The following is a 24384-nucleotide window of genomic DNA, read 5'->3' as shown; positions in this document are numbered from 1 at the left end:
TCTGCTTTCTGCTTCTTGGGTGGTTAATTGGCAGTAAGTCTCATGGCCATGCCCGGGCTAGATTGGAACTTCCATCCTAGTGTCTCAGCACACTGAGTAGCTAGGATTGCAGGCGTGAGCCACTGGTGCTGAGTTTGCCTCTTATCGTTTATCCTGAAACAGTTTCTGGTGTCTTTTTGTTATTGTTGTTGTTGGTTGTGGGGCTTGAACTCTGGGCCTGGGCGCTGTCCCTCAGCTCTTCAGCTTAGGGCAAGTGCTCTACCACTTGAGCTACAGCGCCACTTCCAGTTTTCTGGTGGTTTATTGGAGATAAGAGTCTCATGGTCTCATGGCAGGAAGCCTAGGCTGGCTTTGAGCCGAGATCCTCATATCTCAGCCTCCTGAGTAGCTAGGATTACAGGCTGAGCCACCATTGCTGGGTTTGCCTCTTGTTCATTTATCCTGGAACAGTTCCTGGTTTCTAAGCACCCACGTCTGGATCGGGGAGCAGGGTCGTGTCGCAGCAGTGCTGTGTTCCCCAGTCCCTGGCTGTCTCTGTGCAGCTTCTTTCTCCTTGAACACCACTCGGGTCCTGGTCATCTCCCTCCAGGTGGGGGAACATACAAAGCTGGGGGCAAGTGTATTGCCCTTGTCCTCAGAAACGCTGGGGTGCGATCAGCACACCCTGCATTAGGCGCACCCACCTCCCACTGCCCTGAGCCTCTATGTCTGCTGAGCCTCTAGTCTGCTGCCCTGGGAGATGGAGCTGACCGCACCCCTCCCACCCCAGCTCCCAGGAGGGGCAGAGATGAGATGAGGCTGCCAGTTTTAACTTAGCACAGCACCCGTGTGCTGCCCCTGCCTGTCACAGGTCGGGGACCCACACAAGCCTTGGTGACCCGGGTTCTGTCTGCTCCGCAGGAGTTCATCCGCCTGGGCAGCCTCAGCAAGCTCTCGGGGAAGGGACTCCAGCAGCGCATGTTCTTCTTGGTGAGTAGTGCCCCCCCCCCCATGTGGCCTCAGGGCCAGGAAGGCTCGTGACCACGCCCCTCTGCAGGCAGGTGCTGAAGGCTCGTGACCACGCCCCTCTGCAGGCAGGTGCTGAAGGCTCATGACCACGCCCTTCTGTGGGCAGGTGCAGAAGGCTCGTGGCCACGCCCCTCTGCACAGAAGGCTCATGACCACGCCCCTCTGCGGGCAGGTGCTGAAGGCTCATGACCACGCCCTTCTGTGGGCAGGTGCAGAAGGCTCGTGACCACGCCCCTCTGCACAGAAGGCTCGTGACCACGCCCCTCTGCGGGCCGGCACAGAAGGCTGGACAGGTTGAGGCTCCTATTGCACAGAGGGCCTGGATGGTTTTAAGCAGAGATGACGCAGCCCCACCCCCCTTCTGCTTGTCCCTCTAGTTCAACGACGTGCTGCTGTACACCAGCCGGGGCCTGACGACCTCCAATCAGTTTAAAGTCCACGGGCAGCTCCCCCTCTACGGCATGACGGTGAGCACGGGCGGGTGGGAGGGGGGGAGAGGGACGACAGCCCACCTATAGAATGGCCCTTCTAGCCAAGCACTGGGGGCTCACGCCTGTAATCCTAGCTATTCAGGAGGCTGAGATCTGAGGATTGCGGGTCAAAGCCAACCCCAGGCACGAATGTCCAGGAGACTCTTACCTCCAATTAGTCAGTGTGGCACTGTGGTTCGCGTGGTAGAGCACTAGCGTTGAGCAAGAAAGCTCAGGGACAGCTCCCAAGACCAGAGTTCAAGGACCCACATAATTTTTTTTAAAGGAAAATAATTAAAGCCAAGCAGCGCCAGTGGCTCACGCCTGTAATCCTAGCTACTTCGGAGGCTGAGATCTGAGGACTGAGGTTTGAAGCCAGCTCAAGCAAGAAAGTCCATGAGACTCCATCTCCAATTGACCACCAAAAAGCCTGAAGTGTCGCTGTGGCTCATGTGGTTGAGCACCAGCCTTGAGTAAAGAAGCCGCTCAGGGACAGCGCCCAGCTTCCGAGTTTAAGCCCTAGTACTGGCACCAAAAATACATAAATGAAAGTGTCAGCAAGTGTTGGCCTTCCCTCCCGCCCGTCTGATCCCCTGGGCGGGGCCCGGGCTCCTCTGGGGCCCGCTCTGGTGTCAGCCTTTGGTGTCCTGGTCAGTTCGGGGGTCAGCACACACGCGTGTGCCTGCAGTAACACAGCCGCTCTCGCCCACAGGTGGAGGAGAGCGAGGATGAGTGGGGCGTGCCCCACTGCCTGACCCTCCGCGGCCAGCGCCAGTCCATCATCGTGGCCGCCAGGTAACCCCAAGCCTGACCTCTGACTTGTGTGCCTTTGACCTGCTGTGCTCAGCAAAGCTGATGCCTGTGTCCATCTTCAGTTCCCGGGCCGAGATGGAGAAGTGGGTGGAGGACATCCGGATGGCCATCGACCTGGCCGAGAAAAGCAGCGGCCCCTCGGCCGACTTCCTCGCCAGCAGCCCTCCCGACAGCAGTAAGTGGCAGGGGCCAAGGCCACGCGTGGCTCAAGGAATATCTGTGGAAGGGAGTGCCAGACGGCATTTCCAGCCCCCCTGCCCCACCCAGAGTTCCAATTCACGACCCTCCCCTTTCCTGGAGTGAACCCCTGGAAAAGTGGGGAGCAGAGCCGTCAGCACCTACGGAGGGAGGAGGCCGTCTATCTGAGGCCTGCAGACCCGGTGCTCACCAAGGGAGTCCCTACCCCTGTGAGGCAGGGAGGCTGGGGGTGGAGGCCCACGCGGGGCCCTCAGGCCCAGCCCGCATTTCGTGGCGAGGAAGCAGTAGCGCTGTCCCTGTCCCCCCTCCTAGAGTCCCCGGAGGAAGCCCCCGTGGCCGACCAGGAGTCGGAGGATGACCTGAGCGCGTCTCGGACCTCGCTGGAGCGCCAGGCCCCGCACCGCGGGAACACCATGGTGCACGTGTGCTGGCACCGCAACACCAGCGTCTCCATGGTGGACTTCAGCATCGCCGTGGAGGTAAGTGGGCATGCGCCGTCAGCCGGGCTGAGGACCACGGTGACTGTGAAGCCTTCCAGACCTTTCCAGGCCATCTGTAGTCCAGCCCAGTGCAGTGCAGTCCAAGCCCAGAAGTTTGCCAGGACAGGAAAGCTTGCTTCCCTCCCTCCTGGTCAGACCAGCTCCTGTCCTGGCTGATCCAGGCTGTCTAGCGTTGAAGCTACCCGAGGTGAGAGTCTCACAGACGTTCATGCCTGGGCTGGCCTCCAATCTCAGTCCTCACAATCTCAGCCTCCTGAGTAGCTAAGAGGACATGCCTAAGTCACCAGCACCCAGCCACACTCACTCTAAACATAGACCAAGTCCCAGCTGTGATGCGACTGTAGTGTCACACTGCGGTCACCGGGTTCAGGGACTGGAGCCTCTCTTCAAGTCCTCTGTGGCCTAGAAATACTGTGTTAGTCTGGCCCTGTGGGCAAGGGGTCTACACGGCCTTCCCTATATGGGGGGGGGGGGGGGGCGTGAAATGGGAATACATCCTTCCCCTAAAGCACAGGTCCAAGATTGCCACAGGCCAAACCTAGCCTACCACCTGGGCGCGTACAACTATGAACCAGTAGTGGGTTTGATAGAAAGCTCGGAAGCCCCAAAAGCACGTAAAGGCAGTGTGACTTTTTGAGGGGCCTGAAAGGCTAGATGGAGCCCCTAGAACCGTGCAGGAGAGCTTCCACCCTGGCCCACTAGGTGGCAGTCAGGAGCCCTTCAGTTCTTCCAGCTCCCCAGAAAAAGAACCACACACCAGGGGCTTTGACATTTCTTGCCAGTCTGGAAGCTAGAAGTCAAAACTGAAGATATTAGCCTGTTTATGGACCCCCCTGAAGCCTGTGGGGAGCCTCACAGCCCCTCTCCAGCTTGTTCCTGGCTGCCAGGTATTGTGTGGCTGTGGATGCTGTAGTCTCTGCTGATTGTACACCGTTCCTTGCCTCCGTGTCCCCATGACTCCTCAGCAGACCCCACTGACACTGGAAAAGGATTCGTGAGACCCTGCTCACCTCATCATCTCCTGAATAAGGTCGAATCCTGAGCTGCTGCGGGCGGGGCCTAATCAGATCGGGCTCTTGAGTTTTTTTGTTTTTTTTTTTTTAAATTTAATTTTATTTTATTTGTGAACATACTGTACAGAGGAGTTACAATTACATGGGCAGGATAATGCGTACATTTCTTACCAAGCATTGCAGCCTCCTCCTGTGTTTACCCTTCACATCCCTTCCCAGCCTCCCCCCTCCCCTCCAATCCCAATCCTTCTCCTTCTCCCCCCTGCCCCCCCCCCCACATTGTAAAGCTCGTTTTGGACATGACAACTTGTATTTCTCATTGTTGCAACAGGTCCACCTGTATCCTTAAACAACTGGTTTTTCCCCATCTCCTCCACAAGTTATACTGACATCAAATATAGTGAAAGCAGGGGTTATACTGTGGGGGAGGGACATACAAAGCAACAAAGAGATAATCTTATAAATGCGTTAGAAACACATGCATGAAAGAAAAAAATATTAAAATACACATCTAAGGGTTCATTTTCCTGACATCACATTATCTGACCTTTTCCGCTTGACTCATACATATACTAGATATTACAAATAAGGGAAACCATGGGACCTATGTTTCTTTGGGCCTGGCTTACTTCACTTAATATGATTTTTTCCAAGTTTTTCCATTTCCTAACAAATGGGGCAATGTCATTCTTTCTGATGGAGGCATAGAATTCCACATTTTCTTGATCCATTCATCTACTGAGGGGCATCTGGGTTGGTTCCATATCTTAGCTATGGTAAATAATGCTGCAATAAGCATAGTTGTGCTAGTAGCTTTAGTGTGGTCTTGTTTGTAAACATTTAGGTAAATGCCCAAAAGTGGGATTGCTGGGTCATAGGGGAGTTCTATGTGAAGTCTTTTGAGGAACCTCCATACTGCTTTCCAAAGTGGTTGAACAAGTTTACATTCCCACCAACAATGAAGTAAGGTTCCTTTCTGTCCACATCCCCTCCAGCATCTGTTGTTGTTAGAGTTCTTGATTTTTGCCGTTCTAACTGGAGTGAGGTGATATCTCAGTCGGGCTCTGAGTTTAACCCCCAGTAATACAAAATTAATTTAGAAGTTAAAACGGGAGTTAAAGCTGGGTACCAGTGGCTCACACCCTGTAATCCTAGCTACTCAAGAGGCTGAGATCTAAAGATCGCAGTTTGAAGCCAGCCCTGGCAGGAAAATCTGAGACTCTTTTTTTTTTTTTTTTTTTTTTGTCGGTCGTGGGGCTTGAACTCTGGGCCTGGGCGCTGTCCCTCAGCTCTTCAGCTCAAGGCGAGCGCTCTACCACTTGAGCTACAGCACCACTTCCGGTTTTCTGGTGGTTTATTGGAGATAGGAGTCTCATGGTCTTTCTTGCCCGGGCTGGCTTTGAACCGAGATCCTCAGATCTCAGCCTCCTGAGTAGCTAGGATTACAGGCGTGAGCCAACAGCGCCCGGCAAATCTGAGACTCTTATCTCCAATTAATCACCCAAAAAGCCGGAAGTGGAATTGTGGCTCAAGTGGTAGTGACTAGCCTTGAAGGAGGGGGAAAAAAAGCCCAGGGACAACACCCAGACCCTGAGTTCAAGCCCCAGGACCGGCACAAAAACAAACACAAAACAAGAGTCAGGCTCATACAATGCAGGTGTTTCTCCCTGTGCCCGTGGCCAGCAGCCCTTCGTACCAGGACACCGCCAGGGACCACGTCCTGGAGGCTAGCTGTACTCGGCCAGTATGGGTTTCCATCTGGGCACCTGACCGGCCCGTTCATCTTGTAGAACCAGCTGTCCGGGAACCTGTTGAGGAAATTCAAGAACAGCAATGGCTGGCAGAAGCTGTGGGTGGTGTTCACAAACTTCTGCCTGTTCTTCTACAAATCACACCAGGTAAGTGTTCCCTAGGGGACAGGGAACCCTGGGCCTCCCGGGGTGACTCATTCCTGGAGCCGCAGCAGTGGCTCAGCCTTTCTGGCCTCTGAGCCCTTGGGTGCAGCCGCCTGGGCTCCCAGAGTCACTGCTGGGTGGGGGCCGCATGCTGCTGCCCCAGAACACTCTGCCTCTGCCCCTCCCCAGGACAATCACCCCCTGGCCAGCCTGCCTCTGCTGGGGTACTCCCTCACCATTCCCTCTGAGTCCGAGAACATTCACAAGGACTACGTATTCAAGCTGCATTTCAAGTCCCACGTGTACTACTTCCGGGCCGAAAGTGAATACACGTTTGACCGGTAGGTGTCGCCACCTGCAGGGAAGCCTTCCCAACCCCAGGGCTCTGTTTGTAGCCGTGTGTGTGTGTGTGTGTGTGTGTGTGTGTGTGTGTGTGTGTGTGTGTGTGTGTGTGTGTGTGTGTGTGTGTGTGTGTGTGTGTGTGTGTGTGTGTGTGTGTGTGTGTGTGTGTGTGTGTTCAAAAGTCCTCATGAGGAAGGAGAGAGCTCAGCTGTCCCTGGGTCCCCTCTTGAGTATCATTACTGGGGTACAATGACACCCCAATGCAGTAGTCTTCATCTAACCAAGAAATCTGTGAAACAAAGCCAGGCCTTGGCTTGAGACAGCTCCTGAAATTCCTATGTCCAGTGGAAATATTGGGCTGAGGCATTGATCCTCTCACAGAACTCCAGCCTTCTGGCATACCCACCACTGGCGGGGCTCCTTGGGTTACGGGTACGAAGGCGGCAGTTACCAACCAGAGCTGTCATGTTGCTGGGGGAAGTTTCCACCCGGGCTGTGCGGTTGCACACAACAGGAACCTGTTCCGTTGGTGCTCAGTCCCCCCCCCCCCCCCCCCGCCCCCGGTGCAGTTCTAAATCAAGGGGCCAATGATGGGCTGTGCATGGTCCCTAGTAAGTTCCATGAAAAGAGACAATGGGATAAAACCAGTTTAACATCCCCAAGAAAACAAAAAGGCAGATCCTGAATGACACTACCTGGAAGATTGTGCTTCTCAGATTCTATCCTGGACTGGAAAATCTAGACTAAGAGGCTGCATTTAGGAGCTAGGTTTATCCAATTTGAGGTCCATTTCTGGTGGTATCAGGATAATGTGGCCTTCAGTGGCAAGGCCTGAGGGCTGGGAGTGAGTGGGGAGACCCCGCTCACAAAGCCTCAGCCTTCTGAGGGTAGATCAGATGATGGGATGTTGGGCCTTGTGGACTGACACCCCTGAACTCAGGGATGATGCCTCGGGAGGTCTCCCAGGTCTCACTGAGAACTACTGGCTCACCAGATACCCAAAGCAGAGTTCCTACACCATCTCCCAAAAGGTTTAGGAGGTAGAGGTCTCCTACGTGGCCAGCTTGCCACCAACCACTCAAAGTGGAGCCTGCTGCCCTGCTTCCTCGAGATGAGCACGCCCAGGGCCCAGGGTTTCCAAACTGTGTTCCTCTCAGGAACCCTCACTTTTCTGCTAACGTGGCCGGTAGAAACTCAGTGGTCTCCTATCAGGTCATGTTTCTATAATGACCACCAGGTGACACGAAGCCCCCCCCCCCCCCCCCCCACACACACACACACAGACGTCTTCCTCTGTTGCAGGTGGATGGAAGTGATCCGAAGCGCTACCAGCTCAGCCTCCAAGGCCCACATCTTGAGTCACAAAGAGTCTCACGTGTACTGACTGCACGCGGCTGGCCGATGCAGCTGTGGCGGTTCCCCCGGAAGGCAGTGAAGCCTAGCGAATATTCCACAGCTGTCTGAACCAAAGGTGGTTCTACAGCGAGTCTGCCCTTTTCCCTCCCTCCCTTCCTCCCTCCGCTGTTAATCTCTCATTGGAACGGCAGCCTCCCTCCCTCCGCCAGGCTGGGGACTTGGTCAGTCCCGGCCACCCGGCCACCGGGGGCTCTTTTCAGCTTGTGCCAGTATTGAATTGAATCATTAAGAGTGCCAAATGCCATCTCCCCTCCCCACCCCCACCCCGTGCAGCCTGAACGCAGCGCGTCTGTTCAAGCCAAGACACAGCCCGTGCTCTTCTCTTTCTTAGAAAAGGACTTTTATTACTTTTCACCTGTAGGCTGCTGTTTTTAAAAACAAAACAAAACAAAAAAAGATTTTTTTTTCCCAGTGTTGGCGATGCACATGGCACAGTCTTAAGCTAATGAGATCATTTTCAGATTTCGGGTCCCCCCCCATCTTTCTACTTTTATAATACTAGGACGTTTGTACAACTCACTTTGCTTGACAACGGTCTGCGGTGTGCTCCGTTTTGCCCAGGGGGGCTCGGGTCCAAGGGGGGGTGGGGGGCAAGCAGACCTTGGTGGAAATTGACCAAATTGTTTGTGATTGCTATTGGCAAACTGTAGCGGGGTTGTTTTTCTGTGAAGAGAAGCAGAAATCCAGTGCAATACCTGGCTGTCGCTGTACTGTGCGTGGTATATACAGTGAGGACGTGATAGGCTGTGTTTTGCTGTCTGTGTCACTAGCATGAGAACCTGTATGTCACTGACTGGGGCCATTGGTGGGGTTCGGCCAGGGGGCGGCGCGCGCGCTGTGGATGTGGGAGCCTGCTGGGTAATGGTACAGTACACGGTCCCGGGCCCTCGGCTGGACCCTCCCCCTCCACCATGGTTTGAACCTGCACATTCTCTAGTAGTTATTTCTTGTGCCTGTCTTCAAAATAAGTCTTTGTTTTTACACACATCTTCTCCCCCCACCACCACCCCAGGCATGGCGGATGGACAGGGTGACAGGATGCATCCTGGACAGACTCTACCAGAAACCTAGTTGCCAACAACCACTTGGGCCTGAGTGGGAAAACATTCACCGGTTCCCCGCGGTGACTGGGTTTGCCGCCATTCCCTTCATGTTCTTGAGCCTTTCTAACTACCCCCCCCCCAACCAGGGAAGCCATGGGCACCCCCACCCATGTTGTGGAGCCGGGGACCGACCGGCGTCCATGCCTGACAGATGGATAAAGAGCTCGAGATATGTTAATCATTTTGCCTTACAATATGTACCAGATGGTTTTAAATACTAACAAAAGGGAATAAAAATACCTCACGCCACAATCCAGCATATTGACATTTTAAGGCAAAACAACCACCCTGGCTCTTGTCTTTACTGCCGTCCTGCGGGATAGACGTGGAGGGGAACAGGACAGACTCGAAATGATACGGAAAACTTGGGGAGATAAGACTGATAATGGCTGGAGGCTCGGACAGGAAATGAACACCCAAGAAAGGTGTGTGTGTATGTGTGTGTAGGGTCCTGCCTTCTGCATGGCAGGAAGTCCCTGGTGAAAGGCGAGGGGGGGGGGGGTTGGCACCAAGCAGTACAGTAGCAGAGTGGTATCAAAAAAATGCTCCAAGTCACCTGTCAGCCAGGCTCTAGTGGCTCACACCTGTAGCTACTTACTTAGGAGGTTAAGACAAGGATTGTGGTTCCAAACCAACCCTGGGCTTATCTCCAGTCCTTAACTCCAGTTAACCAGCAAAAAGCTCAAGTGGAGGAGTGGCTCAATTGGTGGAGCACCATCCTTGAGCAAAAAAAGCTTAGGGAAAGCACTCAGGCCCCAAGTTCAAGCTCTAGTACTAACATGTACACATCATCTGTCATTAAGACTTGTGACAAAGTGGCTGCTACTTCAACATTTATGAATAGTTCCAAACCATCAGCTTGGACATCTATGCCCAGCCACCAGGAAGAGGTGGTGTTCTACCCTCCATGCAAAGACACGGAATGAGTGCTGTATTGACCTTACATGACAGGAGCGCCCTCTGTCTTCAATGCTCTGCAGCAGAACCAGGGAAATCCTCGTTCTTTAAGGGAAGAGAATGCTTATGATCAGGTAAAAATGCTAGGTAAAAATGCTACATAGAAAACTTAGGTGCTTCAACAAAACTGTCAGCTTTGGTAGGGAGATGCAACTGGCACCAACCATTTAAAAAAAAAAAAAAAAAAAGCTGGCTGCTGGTAGCCAAAGATCCCAAATGCAGGTTTGGGCTGGGGCTCACTTTACTGCACAGCCAGCCACGCAGAATGACAGCTTGAAAAGGCATAAAGCCGGGATCCAGTGGCTCACTCCTGTAATCCTAGCTCCTCAGGAGGCTGAGATCTAAGGATCATGGTTCAAAGCCAGCTCAGGCAGAAAGTCCGTGACTTTTTTCCTTTTATTTTTCTGTAAAGATGCTATACAGAGGGGTTACAGTTTATGACACTCATCTCCAATTAGCCACCAGAAAACTGGGAGTGACACAGTGGTAGAGCACTAGCCTTGAGATGAAGAGCTGAGGGACAGCGTCCAAGCCCCACGGCCAACCAAAAAGAAGGCATAAAGCAAATCAGAAGTCTCATGGTGCTGTGTATGCTGATCTTCCCACACTGGCTGTGCGTCCAGCCCACAGGGCGGTGAACCATGTATGGCCTGCGCAGAGGCATCTCTGTGACTCAATTGTTCCACTGCTACAGCACATTGAAGGACCAGAAATGGACACAGCCAGCTTGGTTAAACAAGATGGCCTTAGAATCATTATAGCGGTGTCTGTCCACGGAACCTAGGGTTCAGGAGACCAGGCGGAGGTGATTGGTTCTGAACCAGTAAACCACACTTACCTCAGGAGAGGGAGTACACATGCTTAATCTAGTAACTGCAAAGAAACTACTGACTTTCTTCTACCATGCCACCCAGCAGCTTAAAACCACAATGCGCACAGCTTGACTGGCTTGGGGGGGGGGGGGGGGGGCTCAGCCATGGAGTGCTGGCCTCGTGTGTGAGATCCTGAGTGTGATTTCCTCCTCCCCTTGAAGCAAAGGTGCATGTCCACTCATGACCGTGAAGATGTCTGTCATTGTGAAAAGCTCACGTCCCCCATGTGGCTCTTCGCCAAACAAGCCACATACTCCTGAAGCAGATTCCGATTGCAGAGTTGATATTCTCCTGTGGTGGACAAGAGTGACCCTTAGGTTCTGCCGCCTACAGAAAGCACTGCTGATAAAGAATACTCCAGAAATGAAATGAGATGTTCTCAAATTTTATTGTTCAAGTTAACATCCTTGCTGTGGAAGCACATACAGTCACAACGAACAATTCACTTCAGTTCCTCCGACCAAGACGTAGGTATGCTTTCTAGAACAGTCCAACCAAATCCACTGAGAAGGTAGCACAGATCCATTAAGTCTCAAAAAATAGACTTTGTAGAACAAATCCAAACATTAACCACACGCCCGTCCGACCCCTGCAGCTCAGGCCCGTCCCCTCCCAGCGCCAGCCAGGCCGCTGCACCGTGGGTGGCAGCAGCCACTTCCAGTATGCCGGCTAAGCCGCCATCCTTGCGTCCACAAGTGCTCAAGACCAAGTATTCTAAGAGGTAACACCCAGCAACACTGACACACACAAGACTACTCCCGTACCCGAATGAGAGAGCCCCACATTGGTATAAGGAGGCTTCCCCCTTCTCATGAACCCAGTTCCCAACCTGCCACGCAATGGATGCCTGTTGCAAACCCAGACGGACACCACCCCCACCCCCACCCCCACCCCACCTCACGCCGCCGGGGCCGACAGCAGCAGCCACAGCTCCTCTAGAACCATAGCACTCATCAAGGTCTCTGGAAGACGCACAGATTCCACGAGCCACAGCATCCTGCCAAAACCCCTGACCAACCAACCACACAAGTTGCATAGCAAGCTAACCTGGACAAGGGGTGTTCTGACCTCTGGGCACTTTTCCCTGGAATCTTCTGAAATGTCTCAATACACACACACACACACACACACACACACGCGCGCGCACACACACACACAGATCCAACCACACCCAGCAGGTGCCCAGTCCACCCTGCAGTCACGTTTCAAGACGAGTATGCAAAATAAGTGTTATAAAATTTATTTGTGTAAGCATCCAGACACTTCGGGGTGGGAACGATGATAGGCGGAGTCAACTAGGAGGTCCAGAGAACGTGGCGTGGGGAGAGGTGGTGTGCATGGCACACACACCGCGTGGCAGGGTTCCACACAAACACTGGGTGAGATTCCTCTGGGAGAAACTTAAATGTAATAATTTAAAGCTTCATGAGACAGATATGTATGTTCCAATTTAAAACACTAAGAAATAGTACCATCAATGACAAAGGAAATCAACTTCGAAGTGTACCAAAAGGGATGGAGAGACAGGAGGGAAAGCTGCACTGGCCAAGGTACAAAAAGGAGTGTTCTAGAAGAGGGGTAGGAATTATTATTAATGGCAAACCCTGCAAATACAAAACAAAACCCAAATCACTGGTCACAGAATTCAAAATTTACATGTAATAAAGGCAAGGCAATAGACTCAAGTTATGGCCTATCAAATATTTACTCCACAGACAATTATCTACAGAAGCATGTGGCCAGTGTGTACACAGTGATTCCTTATGCACGCCAAAAGGGTCTCGGTAGAAATGACACTATATACAAATCTGTACACCGACCACCCAGCGCGGCTCGTCTCCCGGGGAGTGCCAACGTACAGCGGGTACCTGAGGTTTCACGTCTTAGTCGCCTATCATAAGCCCAAATATACATTTCAGGGTTTGTTTTCTTTTTTAAAGAGACTTTCCTTGAATATATGTGCACTATGGTTAAAATTAAAAACAATAAAAAAATAAAATAGTTGCTTAAAGGGGCAGCCCCTCCGCGCCCGAGCCGAGGCTGCATCTGGCTGTGGCCCAGCGAGGATGGGCGCCTGTGGCGTCCGGGGCTCCGCCCTCGGCGGCGCCTCTTCAGCAGAGTCAGCCGGAAGGCCCTCGTTGACTTTAAAAAGGAGGATGATGAAGAGAAAAGGAAAACCACAACCCGAGCCTGAAGGAATTTCAGTGGGATGAAGTTCCTCCGCCACTTAGTGAGTATCTAGGGAAAACAGTAAGAAATCCAAGTGAGTAACTCCTAGGCCAATTCACATAACCACAATCTTATTTCTTTATAGAAAATTACAATCATTAATAATAGGTTTTTTTTTTAAGCCTGGAGCAAGTACCAACAGCTTCATGAGTGGACTCTACAAAGAATCACAGTTCCCACACACGCACTTCACAGGGCACTAAAGTGATTAACAACTAATTCAGATGACCAGATTTTGGTGATGGCCAACCACACAGGCGGCCCGGGGTGCATGTGTGTACAGGCTGATGCGTCCCCAGTGCAGAAACGCCTATGGGCGCAGTAATACTGATGTGGCCCGGAAGATCTGTAGTTTCAGAAACACGGTCCAAAGGGGACATCACATATTCCACAAAGATCCTTTCTCCAATGTTTTGTTTTTAAATCTTTTGATTTTCAACAGTCAAAGGTTGTTATACCAGCTGTAAGATTAAGGCTAAGATCTGAGGATCGTGGTTCAAAGCCCTGATCAAAGTCTGGGCAGAAAAGTCCCTGTGAGACTCTTATCTCTCCAACTAATCACTCAGAAATCAGAAGTGGAGCTTGACTCAGGTGGTAGAGTACTAGCTATGGGCACAAAGAATAATGGACAACGCCCAGGCCCTGAGGTCAAGCCCCACAACCGACCCCCACCCCCTCAAAAAAAGGTCAATGGAATTGAGACCACACTGCACTATAAAAGCAGAAATACTGCCTTTGTAAGTCTCAAAAATAAATGCATGCCACTAGGTGAGAGGCGGCAGTGTTAGAGAAATCAGAAATATACTGAAGTGAGCAAGTAGGTAACTTTCTAATTCTGTTTTCCTTCATGTCTACAATTTTACCTTGCCTTTAGTTGAAAAAGGGGAGTAAGGAGAATCATTTTAAAAACACATTATTGAGGGGAAACAAAGGAGGAGGCTACAATGCTTGATAAGGAATCTATTGCCCATTTAATTGTAACCCCTCTGTACAGTATTTTCACAATAGAAAAAATTAAAATAAAAACAAAAACAAAAAAAAACCCACATTATTGCTCCAAGATTGGAAATAGTCGAGGAAACAATCCTAAACTTTAAATTTAAAAGCTCAACCGAAGTATATGTAGGCAAAACTACCAGGGAGGGAAGGGTGCCCTCTGCAGGCCATGGCCGGGGCTGCAAGATAAGCTTCTGGACTGGTCTTTCAGCCACTAATGAAGACCTGCTGGTTGCACAGAGCTGTCTGCTCAGTATCAGGTCACCGCTGGAGAGTCCAGTGTGGGCACTGGACTCAAAGCCCAAACCCCACTAAGCGGTTCCATGTGGAAGAGGCCTCCTGATGCCCAACAGGCTATGTAGACCTCTAAAAGCCATTCTGGATCTCCAAACCTGCCCCTTTAGTTCACGTAATTCAGGCCTCTGCCGCCTGGAGTCTGCGGTCAGCCCAAGAATGAAGAGCCTCAAGGGAGGCCTGGGTGCCTGGAGGCAAGTACCTCTGCAGCCGCTGCACCAGCTGCGCCACCATGGTGTCAGAAATCCCCGGGCAGGCCTCTTCCGCCAGATAGATGGCTCCCCGCAGCTCTTCTATGGACCCCAGGTTGCCCCCACACGCCTGGCTCTTCTCCTTCAGCTGCAAACACATGCAAGAGGACTGGCGTGACATACGTGCACACGGCAGCGCCTGCTTCGTACTCACGTGGGCCCTGCCACCGCTGTACAGGCACAGAGCTTAGTCATCATGGCCCCAAAGAACTCTGGGAATGGCATGTACAGACGTAGTCCCAGCTGGGCCTGAACTGACCTCCCCTAGCCTTGTCCACTTTGGATTTGGATGGATGGTCATCTGGTCCCAGAAAAGCAGTGTTAGCATCTGACAGCTCCCAGGGCCTCCAGGCCACAGCGGCAGCCGCCCGGGCTGAGTGGATGGAACAGCGCCCGCCGCGTTCTGTCCACAGTGCTGCCACGTGCTCTCACGCATGCAAGTACATGGCAGCCCGGAATCCTAACAACCCCGGTGTCTTCACCTCTAAGGTCATCCCCAAGTCCTTCCAGGGAGCACCCCCATGTGCAATGTGACCCTGAGCGCTGCTCAGGACCACAGGCCTCCCAGCTTTACAGATTTCCCAAGGCATTTGCGCTGCGGGGCATGGGAAACATGGCGCTGCCAGACCAAGTGTCGCCCCCTCCCTCCGAATGTGGTCCATGAAGGGAGGCACTGGATAGGGCAGACCAGGGAAGGGACCGTGGCGCCTGTACTCTGTCACTTCCCAGTGTTCACAGCGCAGCCCACCCCTCCACCCACACCTGGTCCCAAAGGAGGAACTAGGAAAGGGTGGAGGGGCAGCCCCGGGAAACACCAAAATGCACTTCTACGGGGGGGGGGGGGGGGGGCTCAGGCTCCCCCCAGGGTGTGAGGGGGCTCCAGCACATCCACATCGTGGGACTGGCACGGGCTGGGCACACACACTGAGCCTGAGATCAGTGAAATGACCTGTGTGTGGCTCCTCCCACAGCAGCCAGCGGGACATGGGATCCCACGCAGGCTCCTTGAGGCAGCCCCTGGGGAAGGCTGCTGAGTGGGGAAAGCCGGGGAAGGCTGCCCCAGAGAGGCCCAGAGCACCACACAAACAGTGGGTAAGGGGCACTGGAGGAGTTCCAGGGGACACACGTCTCCTTCAAAGGAAAATCGACTTCTCATGTTGCCCCAAGCGTTCCTGAGGCAGGGACTGGGCCGCACCGGGCCCTATCTGCAGACTTCTCCCGTGGGAGTCACAACAGAAGACGTCTGCCCAGGTGCCACCTCACCACGGGCAGAGCGCAGACGTGCCGAGCCTCTTTGTGGCTATGCCCATGTGGGTGGGTGATGGGCCCACCGAAGCAGGGACCTGATCCCCACTTTGCGCCCTCACCGCTCCCCAGAAAGCATCCAGGGATCTTACCTCTGCAAACAGAGGAGAAATAATCGTGGATAGACACTGAGAGAAAGGCCTCTTTGGGATGTCTTTCATCTTGGGAAAGAAAAGAAAAGGCCGTGAGAGGCAGGCACATAAACGCGGGCAGTCACTCGGTAAACGACACACCTGGCGCTGCCCACTCCACAGCCCCACCCCCCACGGGACCGGCTCTGCTCCGCTCTGCTTGCTGTGTCTCTTACAGGACTACCAAGTGTGATTTGTAGTCAGAGGCAAGCCCCCAAAGCTGAGACCCCAGGGTGGAAAGATGGCAGCCAGGTGTGCTCTGTGGATGCAGCTGTGCTGTACCCGCTGCCTCGTGGTGCCTGTGAAGTACTTTGCTGGACAGGGAAATCAGGTAGGTGGCTGTCGGATGAGATGTCTGTCTCCACTTTCACACCTCCACACAAACTTCCAGCCACTTTGGCACAAAAGCACAGCCATTTTTGGGGGGAGGAAGTGCCAGTACTGGGGCTTGAACTCTGCACCTGGGAACTGTCCCTGAGCTTCTTTTGCTTAAGGCTAAGAGCTCTGCCACTTGAATCACAGTTCCACTTTCAGCATTTTATGGTTATCTGCAGATAAGAATCTCACAAAGCCAGCACTGGTGGCTCACACCTGTAATCCTAGCTTACTCATGAGGCTGAGATCTGAGGATCACAGTTCAAAGCAGCCCAGGCAAGGAAAGTCCTCATCCCCAATTAACCACCAGAAAACCAGAAGTGGCACTGTGGCTCAAGTGGTAGAGCACTTGCCTTGAGCTGAAGAGCTCGGGACAGTACCCAGACCCAGAGTTCAAGCCCCACAACTGACCCTCCCCCCCCACCCCCCCCCAGCCAAAAAAAAAGTCTCACAAACTTTCCTGCTGGGCTGGCTTCAAACCATGATCCTGGTATGTGGGCCTCCTGACCCAGCAGGGCTGTTTTAATAAGACCTTAAATATAACTTGTAAATTTAAGCAGTTATAAAACCAATCCATCAAAACTAAATTTTATGTCAGTCCCAAAAGCAGTATATTCTTTTTTAAGACTTTTGAAACTCTGGTATGTTACACAAGCGAGTCCAACAGGCAGGCACACGTAGATTCATACGTGAACGTTCAGGCCTAGGGCCGCGGAGGGTCAGGGAGTGAAGGCAGCGGTGCCTGGCACTGCAGAGCAGGCCAGCAGCCAGGTCTCGGGTTTAGTGATGCCGCCGTGGGGTTGCTTCAAGGAACCCACCCACTCCACAGCAAGCCCTCGGCAAAGAGCCTGAGCCACCATACCTTATTTCTTTCCAACTCCGACGGCTGCAGAGCTCCGTTTTCCAGGTTTTTGGGATCCTTCTCTCGGATGGTGAAGATCCAGTCCCCAGAGTCACTGCCTCCCGATGCCTGGCCATCCGTTTCCCTGAAGGCAGAGACCCCACTGAGGTGTCACAGAGGCCAGCCCCTGCTAACTGGACTGAACACTTGCTGCCCAACCCTGGGGGCCCCTCCTGAGCCACATTTCACCGTTGTTCCCCACCACTGCATCCACTACAGTCCACCTGACCAGTCCCTTGGGACTTCCCGCTGTCACCCTGTGCCAGTGGCATCTGTACCCATGCTTCCCCAGCATTCTCCTCCACAACCATCTGCCTGCCCTTCTGCTGGCCTCTCTCTTGGGCCTCAATTTCTCTCTTCGTGCTCTTTCTTGTCAAGGCTGAAAGCATGCGCTCCTTCCTTCCCTGGCCATGAACCTCTCAGTTACAGCCTTATATGGTCATCTCCACCTTTCATGCCCACCTGTGACCCAACACGCTAGTCCTAAGGGGAAGCCTGTTCAGTCCCCAGAACCCTCTCACCATCCCCAAGGCTATAGTGCAGCGGGCCCAGTGCCTGGACTCCTCCTCAGCAAGGCGCCACATGCGCTCCATCCACTCTGGTTTGCTGCCCTGGAACCTGGGCCCAGGCTGGCTCTTCTTATGCGCCACACAATGAGTAACATCATCTGTTCTCAGGACTCTAATAACTGCACACACGCCCCAGTCCTGAGGCTTCTATGGGCGATCCCTAAGTCTGTACGCTGCACCTCATGGTCTGGCCATGCCCCACCTCCCTGTGACCTGTGAAGTGGCCATCTCCTTCTCGACACCCAGGAAGCAGCTCCAAGTCAACACAATGCACAGCAAACATGGCCTCCAGTGCCTTCTCAGGGCAACAGTACCCCCGCTGCCCACAGCTGAACAGCTTCCCCTCCTTTACACAAACCTGCCGCCACATCCTGATCTCAGAACCTCCCCTGCTCCCCAGCTTGCCGCCCACAATCTGCCAGCTTATCACCTCAACAACCTCCAAAGCCAGTGGTCTCCATCTTGTCTGTAAAGAGAGGTCCCCTGGGGACCTGAAGAACCATTCTGTGTCTGTCCTGAAAGTCCCCACCATGTCTCAGTGGGGGGGGGGGGGGTTGCAGGTGGGGTGGGCTGGGGGTCCACCCTGTTAGGTCATGATCATGCACCTCCTTTCCCCCCCACTGCTCCCCACATGGAAGATCCAAACCCCTTCACTCGCCAGCTCCCAGAAGCTGGGTGCTGAGCCAGAGCCCAGCATTCAGTGTAGTCTCCCCACACACCGCTCTCCCACACCAAGAATCTACCAGAATGCCAAAAGGGGCCCACAAAATATACTCAAGGGTCTGATGATGTACTTTAGGAGGAGGAAGTGTAACAAAAGAAATGGAAGCCAGGCCAAGCTCTGTCACACTGCTGCTATTCAAAGAATCTCCCAGGCTATACGAGAGGCTGAAGACTCCTATACAGGTCTTAGAGGTGCGTGTGCACATCACCGTAGACCCACCTGACCCACATAAGGGACAAACAGGACATCTGTCCCCAAACGAGTGTGCAGCAGCGACGGCCGCACACCGATGGCCGCACACCGGGGGGCAGGGACTTACGCATCCGAGTCCTCGGAGCTCGAGTCGTCATGGCTCTGCTCGGCCTTCCACCTCTTGTACCTGTCGATCAGCTCAGTCAGATAGGAGGTTTTCTTTGCATTGCGGATTATAAACTTGTGCTTCAGCAATTCCTTAGCGGTGGGTCTCTGGAAAACATGCACGTGGCCAAAGAGTGAGCTGAAGTTCTTTCTAGCTCTACCCCCTCAACCCGAGGACAGGCTGCCTCAGAACACCACACACACAGTCATCAGCATTGGGCTCTGCTTCCAAGCCTTTCCTGAGGCCTCACGCTTTACACAGGTGCAGACTTGGGTCACAGAATAAACCTAATGCTCAGTACTCAACAGGGTCCTCAACATAGCTCGAACCTGGCGATCAAAGACAAAGGACCCTCTCCCGAATACACCTTTGCAGAACCTGCGTGCGTGCGCCGCCGCCGCTCACAGCTGCGCAGAACCTCACAGGACACGGGAGAGCGCAGCGGCCCACGGCGCCTGCGCAGAACCTCACAGGACACGGGAGAGCGCGGCGGCCCACGGCACATGCTCAGACCTCACAGGACACGGGAGAGCGTGGCAGCCCACAGCGCCTGCTCAGAACTCACAGGACACGGGAGAGTGCGGCGGCCCACGGCACATGCTCAGAACTCACAGGACACGGAGAGTGCTGAGGCTCACAGCGCCTGCTCAAAACTTCACAAAACACAGAGAGCCTATGCAGAACCTCACCGACCACAAGAGAGTACGGCAGCACACAGACCTGCGCAGAACCTCACAGAACACAGGAGCACCCGGCCGCCCAGGGCGCCTGCGCAGAACCTCACAGGACACGGGAGACCACGGCCACCCCCAGAGCCTGCACAGAACCTCACAGGGCACGGAAGGGAGCAGCCACCCCCGGGTGCCTGCGCAGTACCTCACAGGGGAGTGGGGCCACCCACGGCGCCTTCATAGAACATCACAGGACGCCCACTTAGGTTAAGACTTACCAAGGGGTGTCCTGGTCTATTGCTGGCTGTGCCAGAAAAGTCAGACATAAAACAAGGGCCTGTGGGGCGCCTGTGGCTCACGCCTGTAATCCTAGCTACTCAGAGATCTGAGGATCATGGTTCAAAGCCAGCCCAGGCAGGAAAGTCCATGAGACTCTTATCTCCAATAAACCACGCAGAAAACCGGAAGTGGCGCACTGTGGCTCTAGCAGTATAGAGTGCTTGCCTTGAGCTGAAGAGCCCAGGGACAGGGCCCAGGCCCAGAGTTCAAGCCCCACGACCAACCAAAAAAAAGGGGGGTGGGGGCCTAAGGTAAGCACCAAAACGGTCAGCTTTCAGAAAAATGTCCTGATTCCAAGAGAAAAGAGGCGGAACTATGCAGCAGTAGGTGCCTCGGCTCCCCACGCGATGGCCAGGTGATTGGTACATCTATCACCCTGCATCCTTGATTTTTGTTTCCTAGAGCATGCAAGCTGGAAACTGATGAACACCAAGTAGAAATGAACACATTAAAGACCCGCTATCATTATTTTCCAGACTAGACGTTGCCATTACTAAAAATAGCTTTATCGTTTAAGTCTGATCTTCCTCTATAAATACTAAAAAATTCATGAGTCCTTATGTGGTAACAAGGAGACTATTCTTTAGGCTCAATGCGGCATGAGATGACAGAAAATCTGAAATAAAATAATCTTTAAAAGGGAGAAATGACAATAAAGGCGTATTTGCAATTCAAAGAAAGCAAGCAGGGTTGGAGGCAGCAAGCTGTATGGGACGGGGCTGGGAGTGGTGAGGCCATGCAGGGCAGACTCACAAAGCTGGGCTCCTTGTTCAAACAGGCCTCCACGAACTCCTTGAGGGGCTTGCTGTAGCTTCCTTCCAGCGTCGGGGGATTGTTCTTTGGAATGAGGAATAAAACCTTCATGGGGTGCAGTTCCGAGTGGGGTGGCTCCCCTTTGGCCAGTTCTATGGCTGTAATGCCCAGGGACCAGATATCTGCCTGCAACACAAGAGCAGCTTGAGGGTGCGGACAGAGACTCATTCAAGCCAATACCTAGGAAAAGAAAACACATCTGTCAATGTGTAGCTGAAGTTTTGGAAAGGGTACTTGTGGCTGATGGAGATGTAGGCAAAGTATCTACCACAGTGCCCAGAACTTAAATGAATAATGTTTCAGATACACGCAGAAATAGAAAATATTAATGTAGAGTACCACTGTAAGTCCATCACTCGCACAAATTTAATTACTTAATGTTTTGTCATACAGACTGGATTTGTTGCCACAGTGTATTTTGTAATAAACTACCCATCAGGAGACACCGCCCTAATAGTGTGGTACTGTGAAGGCATTTTACTCCTCATCAACACGTGATGTCTGCCTTGCAGGCAGGGGTACGGCAGCAACGCAGTCTGTGCAAACCACACTTCACTTCAAGTCTGGACCTCATCTTGGGGTCTCCACACAGTCACAGCTGCCACCACTCCCAGGCAGCACTGTGATTAACCAGAGGGGCAAGGCTGCCAGACCCAGTGCTCAGAGGTTAGGTGGAGTCCCTGCATTTTCAATTCAAAATGGGTTTATCAAGGACTATCTTTTTTTTTTGGGGGGGGGTGTCAGTTGTGGGGCTTGAACTTGGGGCCTGGGCACTGCCTCTGAGAAATTTTGCTCAAGGCTAGAACTCTATCACTTTGAGCCACAGCTCCACTTCTGATTTTTAAGTGGTTAATTGGAAAGTCTCATGAGAACTTTTCTGCCTTGGCTGGCTTTGAACCACAATCTTCAGATCTCAGCCTCCTGAATAAGGATTATAGTCAGTGCCCAGCTGGAATTTTTTAGTAGCATGTAACAATTAAATTTCCCCTACTATAGAAACCTTGCATGCCATTAGATGGTTAGGTTGTCCAAAGCTCTTTTCATTGAGAACAATCCATGTGCTAGCCTTCCTACTGCCCTTTAGGCTTTATTTTTCACATAGTGGTTTTTGTTTTTTTTCTCAGCCGGCCCCAGACCATGATCTACCTGCCACCTCTCACGCTCATACCCAGATGTTCTTTTACATGGTTTCATTAACTTTTTTGCATGGACAGCCTCATCCCCTAATCAGCTGGCCATAGTTTTTACAACAAGCTCAAGGCAAAAGCTACAAGGACGGTAGCAGGTCCTTTCTGAGCAGCAGAGCAGTACTTTCAGGCAGCAGCTCCTGAGTGACCTCGGGAACCAGCCATTCCTGACAGCCAAGACCCTTTTTGCCATGGCAGCGGGGTGGGAAAGGGTATAGAACATTCTAAATGTCACGACAGCATGTGAGACAAAACAAGCTGCCTACTAATCTGAAGATGTAATACAACTTATTTAAAACTATACATAGAAAACAATTCTAGAAGAAACCCTCATCAACTCTCTAAAATCAAAGGGAAAAACACAAGCAAAATACAAACATGTATATTTCTGAGTCAAAATTCTAGGCTATTCAAAACAAAACTGGTTTTAGTAGTTTCATGTGTACTGCAAAGTGTATAGCACAGAAGTGGAATCTAGAGGCATAAAAGACATTTATGCATGATCTAAAATATCCAACATTACACATGCTAAAACAAGTGCAGTGTCACCTGTCTCCTCGTTCGTATCACTCCTGGCCTCCTGCTCTAGGCCTGAGGTCGTGAAGGGGAGGGTTAGGAGCAGGGAGTACTCACAGGAGGGCTGGCCTCCCTCTCTAGGACTGAGATGGTATGGGGGAGGGGGAGTCCTCACAGGAGGGCTGGCTAGTGGCTGGATTCTTCCACAGCTTTAGCAACATCACTATTTCCCACCCACATAGCTTCTACTGCAGGAGGATGTTTCAGGCTCAGTTTACTCTGTGAATGGAGTCTACAACCCAAGCAGACTTTCCCTCCCCACAAATGGTCTCCGCGCAGATTGACCTAAGAGCCAACCAAGGCAAACACTGCGGCTGAGCATGCATGCTCAGATACCAAGCCAACCATAATTAGAGCTGTTGGTCAGAGCTACGTTTGATGAATGGCAGATAGGGCGTGGCTCCTGAGTAGCTAGATAGACCCCACCAGAGACAAGGTTAGCCCCGTGCAGCCCCAGCGGTGAAAACACCACCACCTGATGTGCACATTGCATGCTTCCAAGCCAGCAATCCAGCAGTCCACATCATGTGACAGGTGTCTGCACCTGCTTTCACCTGAGTCATGAAGTATGATCCAAGCCCACAAACAGCTTTTGACAAGTCAGTCAAAGGCAAAGTATTAAAAGGGTGAAAAGGGGGATGTAGTTTTTCATGCTACCTCCTTACAAACTAGCCAGTGTTCCTGCAATCTCCAGACAGTATCTTCATCTAGCCAACGGATCTGGACCTCACCAAGCATCTTCTGCAACGGTGACAGAGAGGCCTTGCACCAGGACTAAGTTATCAGCACAGCTCACAACACCAGGAAAGCTCTGGAAGAAAAATTCTAGCAGATACTGGAATCCTAACTATACAGAAGGCTGAGGCCTGAAGTAACTCACTTCCAAGCTGATCTAGGCAGCAGTCTAAGAGACTCAGTCTCCAACAAACCAGTAAAAAGCTGGCTGGAAGCATGACTTAAGTGGGAGAGGGCTAGCCAAGCAAGCAAACTGAGCAAGTACAATGCCCTGAGTTCAACAACCCCCAGTACCACCAATGAAAGAAAAACTGTAAGCTGGGCTAGACATAACTAAACTGGTAGAACACCAGCCATGAGTAAGAAAGAGTTCAGGCCCTAGTAAAGAAAGGAAGAAGCCGAGCGCCAGTGACTCATGCCTGTGATTCTAGCTACTCAGGAGGCTAAGATCTGAGGACTGAGGCTCAAAGCCAGCCTGGGCAGGAAAATTCTGTGCGACTCTTAACTCCAAAAAACTACCAGAAACCAGAAGTGGCACTGTGGCTCAAGTAGTAGAGCATTAGCTTTGAGCTGAAGAGCTGAGGGAGAGCACGTAGGCTCAGAGTTCAAGAACCATGACAGAAAGAAAGAAAGAAAGAAAGAGAGAGAGAGAGAGAGAGAGAGAGAGAGAGAGAGAGAGAGAGAGAGAGAGAGAGAGGAAGGAAGGAAGGAAGGAAGGAAGGAAGGAAAGAAAATGTGTAGCAGGAGCTTCAAGTCACATGGGCCATGGCAGAGCAGCTAATTTACTATAAAGAATGAGAAGTGATTAAGAACTTCAGAACTCGGGTTCTACTCTCCCCTATCCAAGTCTAGACATACATACTTTGACAAATGAAGAGGATGGATAAACACCTACATTCCTGACAAGTCCTAAAGCGACAAAACTCAACTTGCACTCTACCACCTGAGCCATGCCAGGCTGGCTAAAGTGACATAATTCTAGGAGAGAGATCTATTACACATTGAAGTTTCCGTGTGTGTGTGTGTGTGTGTGTGTGTGTGTGTGTGTGTGTGTGTGTGTGTGTGTGTGTGTGTGTGTGTGTGTGTGTGTGTGTGTGTGTGTGTGTGTGTGTGTGGCTTTTGGATGGTTAATTGGAGATAAAAGAAATGCCGTGTGTGTGTGTGTGTGTGTGTTTGGATGGTTAATTGGAGATAAAAGAAATGCCGTGTGTGTGTGTGTGTGTGTGTGTGTGTGTGTGTGTGTGTGTGTGTGTGTGTGTGTGTGTGTGTGTGTGTGTGTGTGTGTGTGTGTGTGTGTGTGTGTGTGTGTGTGTGTGTGTGTGTGTGTGTGTGTGTGTGTGTGT

At 52.1% G+C, this 24384-nt stretch overlaps 2 protein-coding genes across 3 annotated transcripts in view; one reads left to right on the top strand and one right to left on the bottom strand.

Moving 5' to 3' along the window:
• Positions 1-9044, top strand: part of Farp1 (FERM, ARH/RhoGEF and pleckstrin domain protein 1) — a 230974-nt gene extending 221930 nt beyond the window's left edge. For both annotated transcript variants that reach the window (XM_070002707.1, XM_070002708.1), the window contains exons 20-27: positions 901-969; positions 1386-1475; positions 2191-2273; positions 2354-2466; positions 2802-2968; positions 5793-5900; positions 6087-6238; positions 7542-9044. In XM_070002707.1, the coding sequence (XP_069858808.1) occupies positions 901-969; positions 1386-1475; positions 2191-2273; positions 2354-2466; positions 2802-2968; positions 5793-5900; positions 6087-6238; positions 7542-7623 (864 nt within the window). In that variant the 3' untranslated portion in view covers positions 7624-9044. The remainder of the gene's footprint in view (positions 1-900; positions 970-1385; positions 1476-2190; positions 2274-2353; positions 2467-2801; positions 2969-5792; positions 5901-6086; positions 6239-7541) is intronic.
• Positions 9045-11811: 2767 nt separating this feature from the next.
• Stk24 (serine/threonine kinase 24) overlaps positions 11812-24384 on the bottom strand; it is a 79864-nt gene continuing 67291 nt past the window's right edge. The window contains exons 6-11 of the mRNA XM_070002706.1: positions 20484-20669; positions 18682-18827; positions 17031-17154; positions 15755-15823; positions 14309-14445; positions 11812-12825 (exon numbers count right to left, since the gene is read on the bottom strand). Of these exons, the coding sequence (XP_069858807.1) occupies positions 12789-12825; positions 14309-14445; positions 15755-15823; positions 17031-17154; positions 18682-18827; positions 20484-20669 (699 nt within the window). The 3' untranslated portion in view covers positions 11812-12788. The remainder of the gene's footprint in view (positions 12826-14308; positions 14446-15754; positions 15824-17030; positions 17155-18681; positions 18828-20483; positions 20670-24384) is intronic.

The sequence above is a fragment of the Dipodomys merriami genome, unplaced genomic scaffold (genome assembly GCF_024711535.1).
Source record: "Dipodomys merriami isolate MVZ:Mamm:240054 unplaced genomic scaffold, mDipMer1.0.p SCAF_6, whole genome shotgun sequence".
NCBI classification, from domain to species: Eukaryota; Metazoa; Chordata; class Mammalia; order Rodentia; family Heteromyidae; genus Dipodomys; species Dipodomys merriami.
This window is presented reverse-complemented; position numbering and strand designations above follow the sequence as displayed.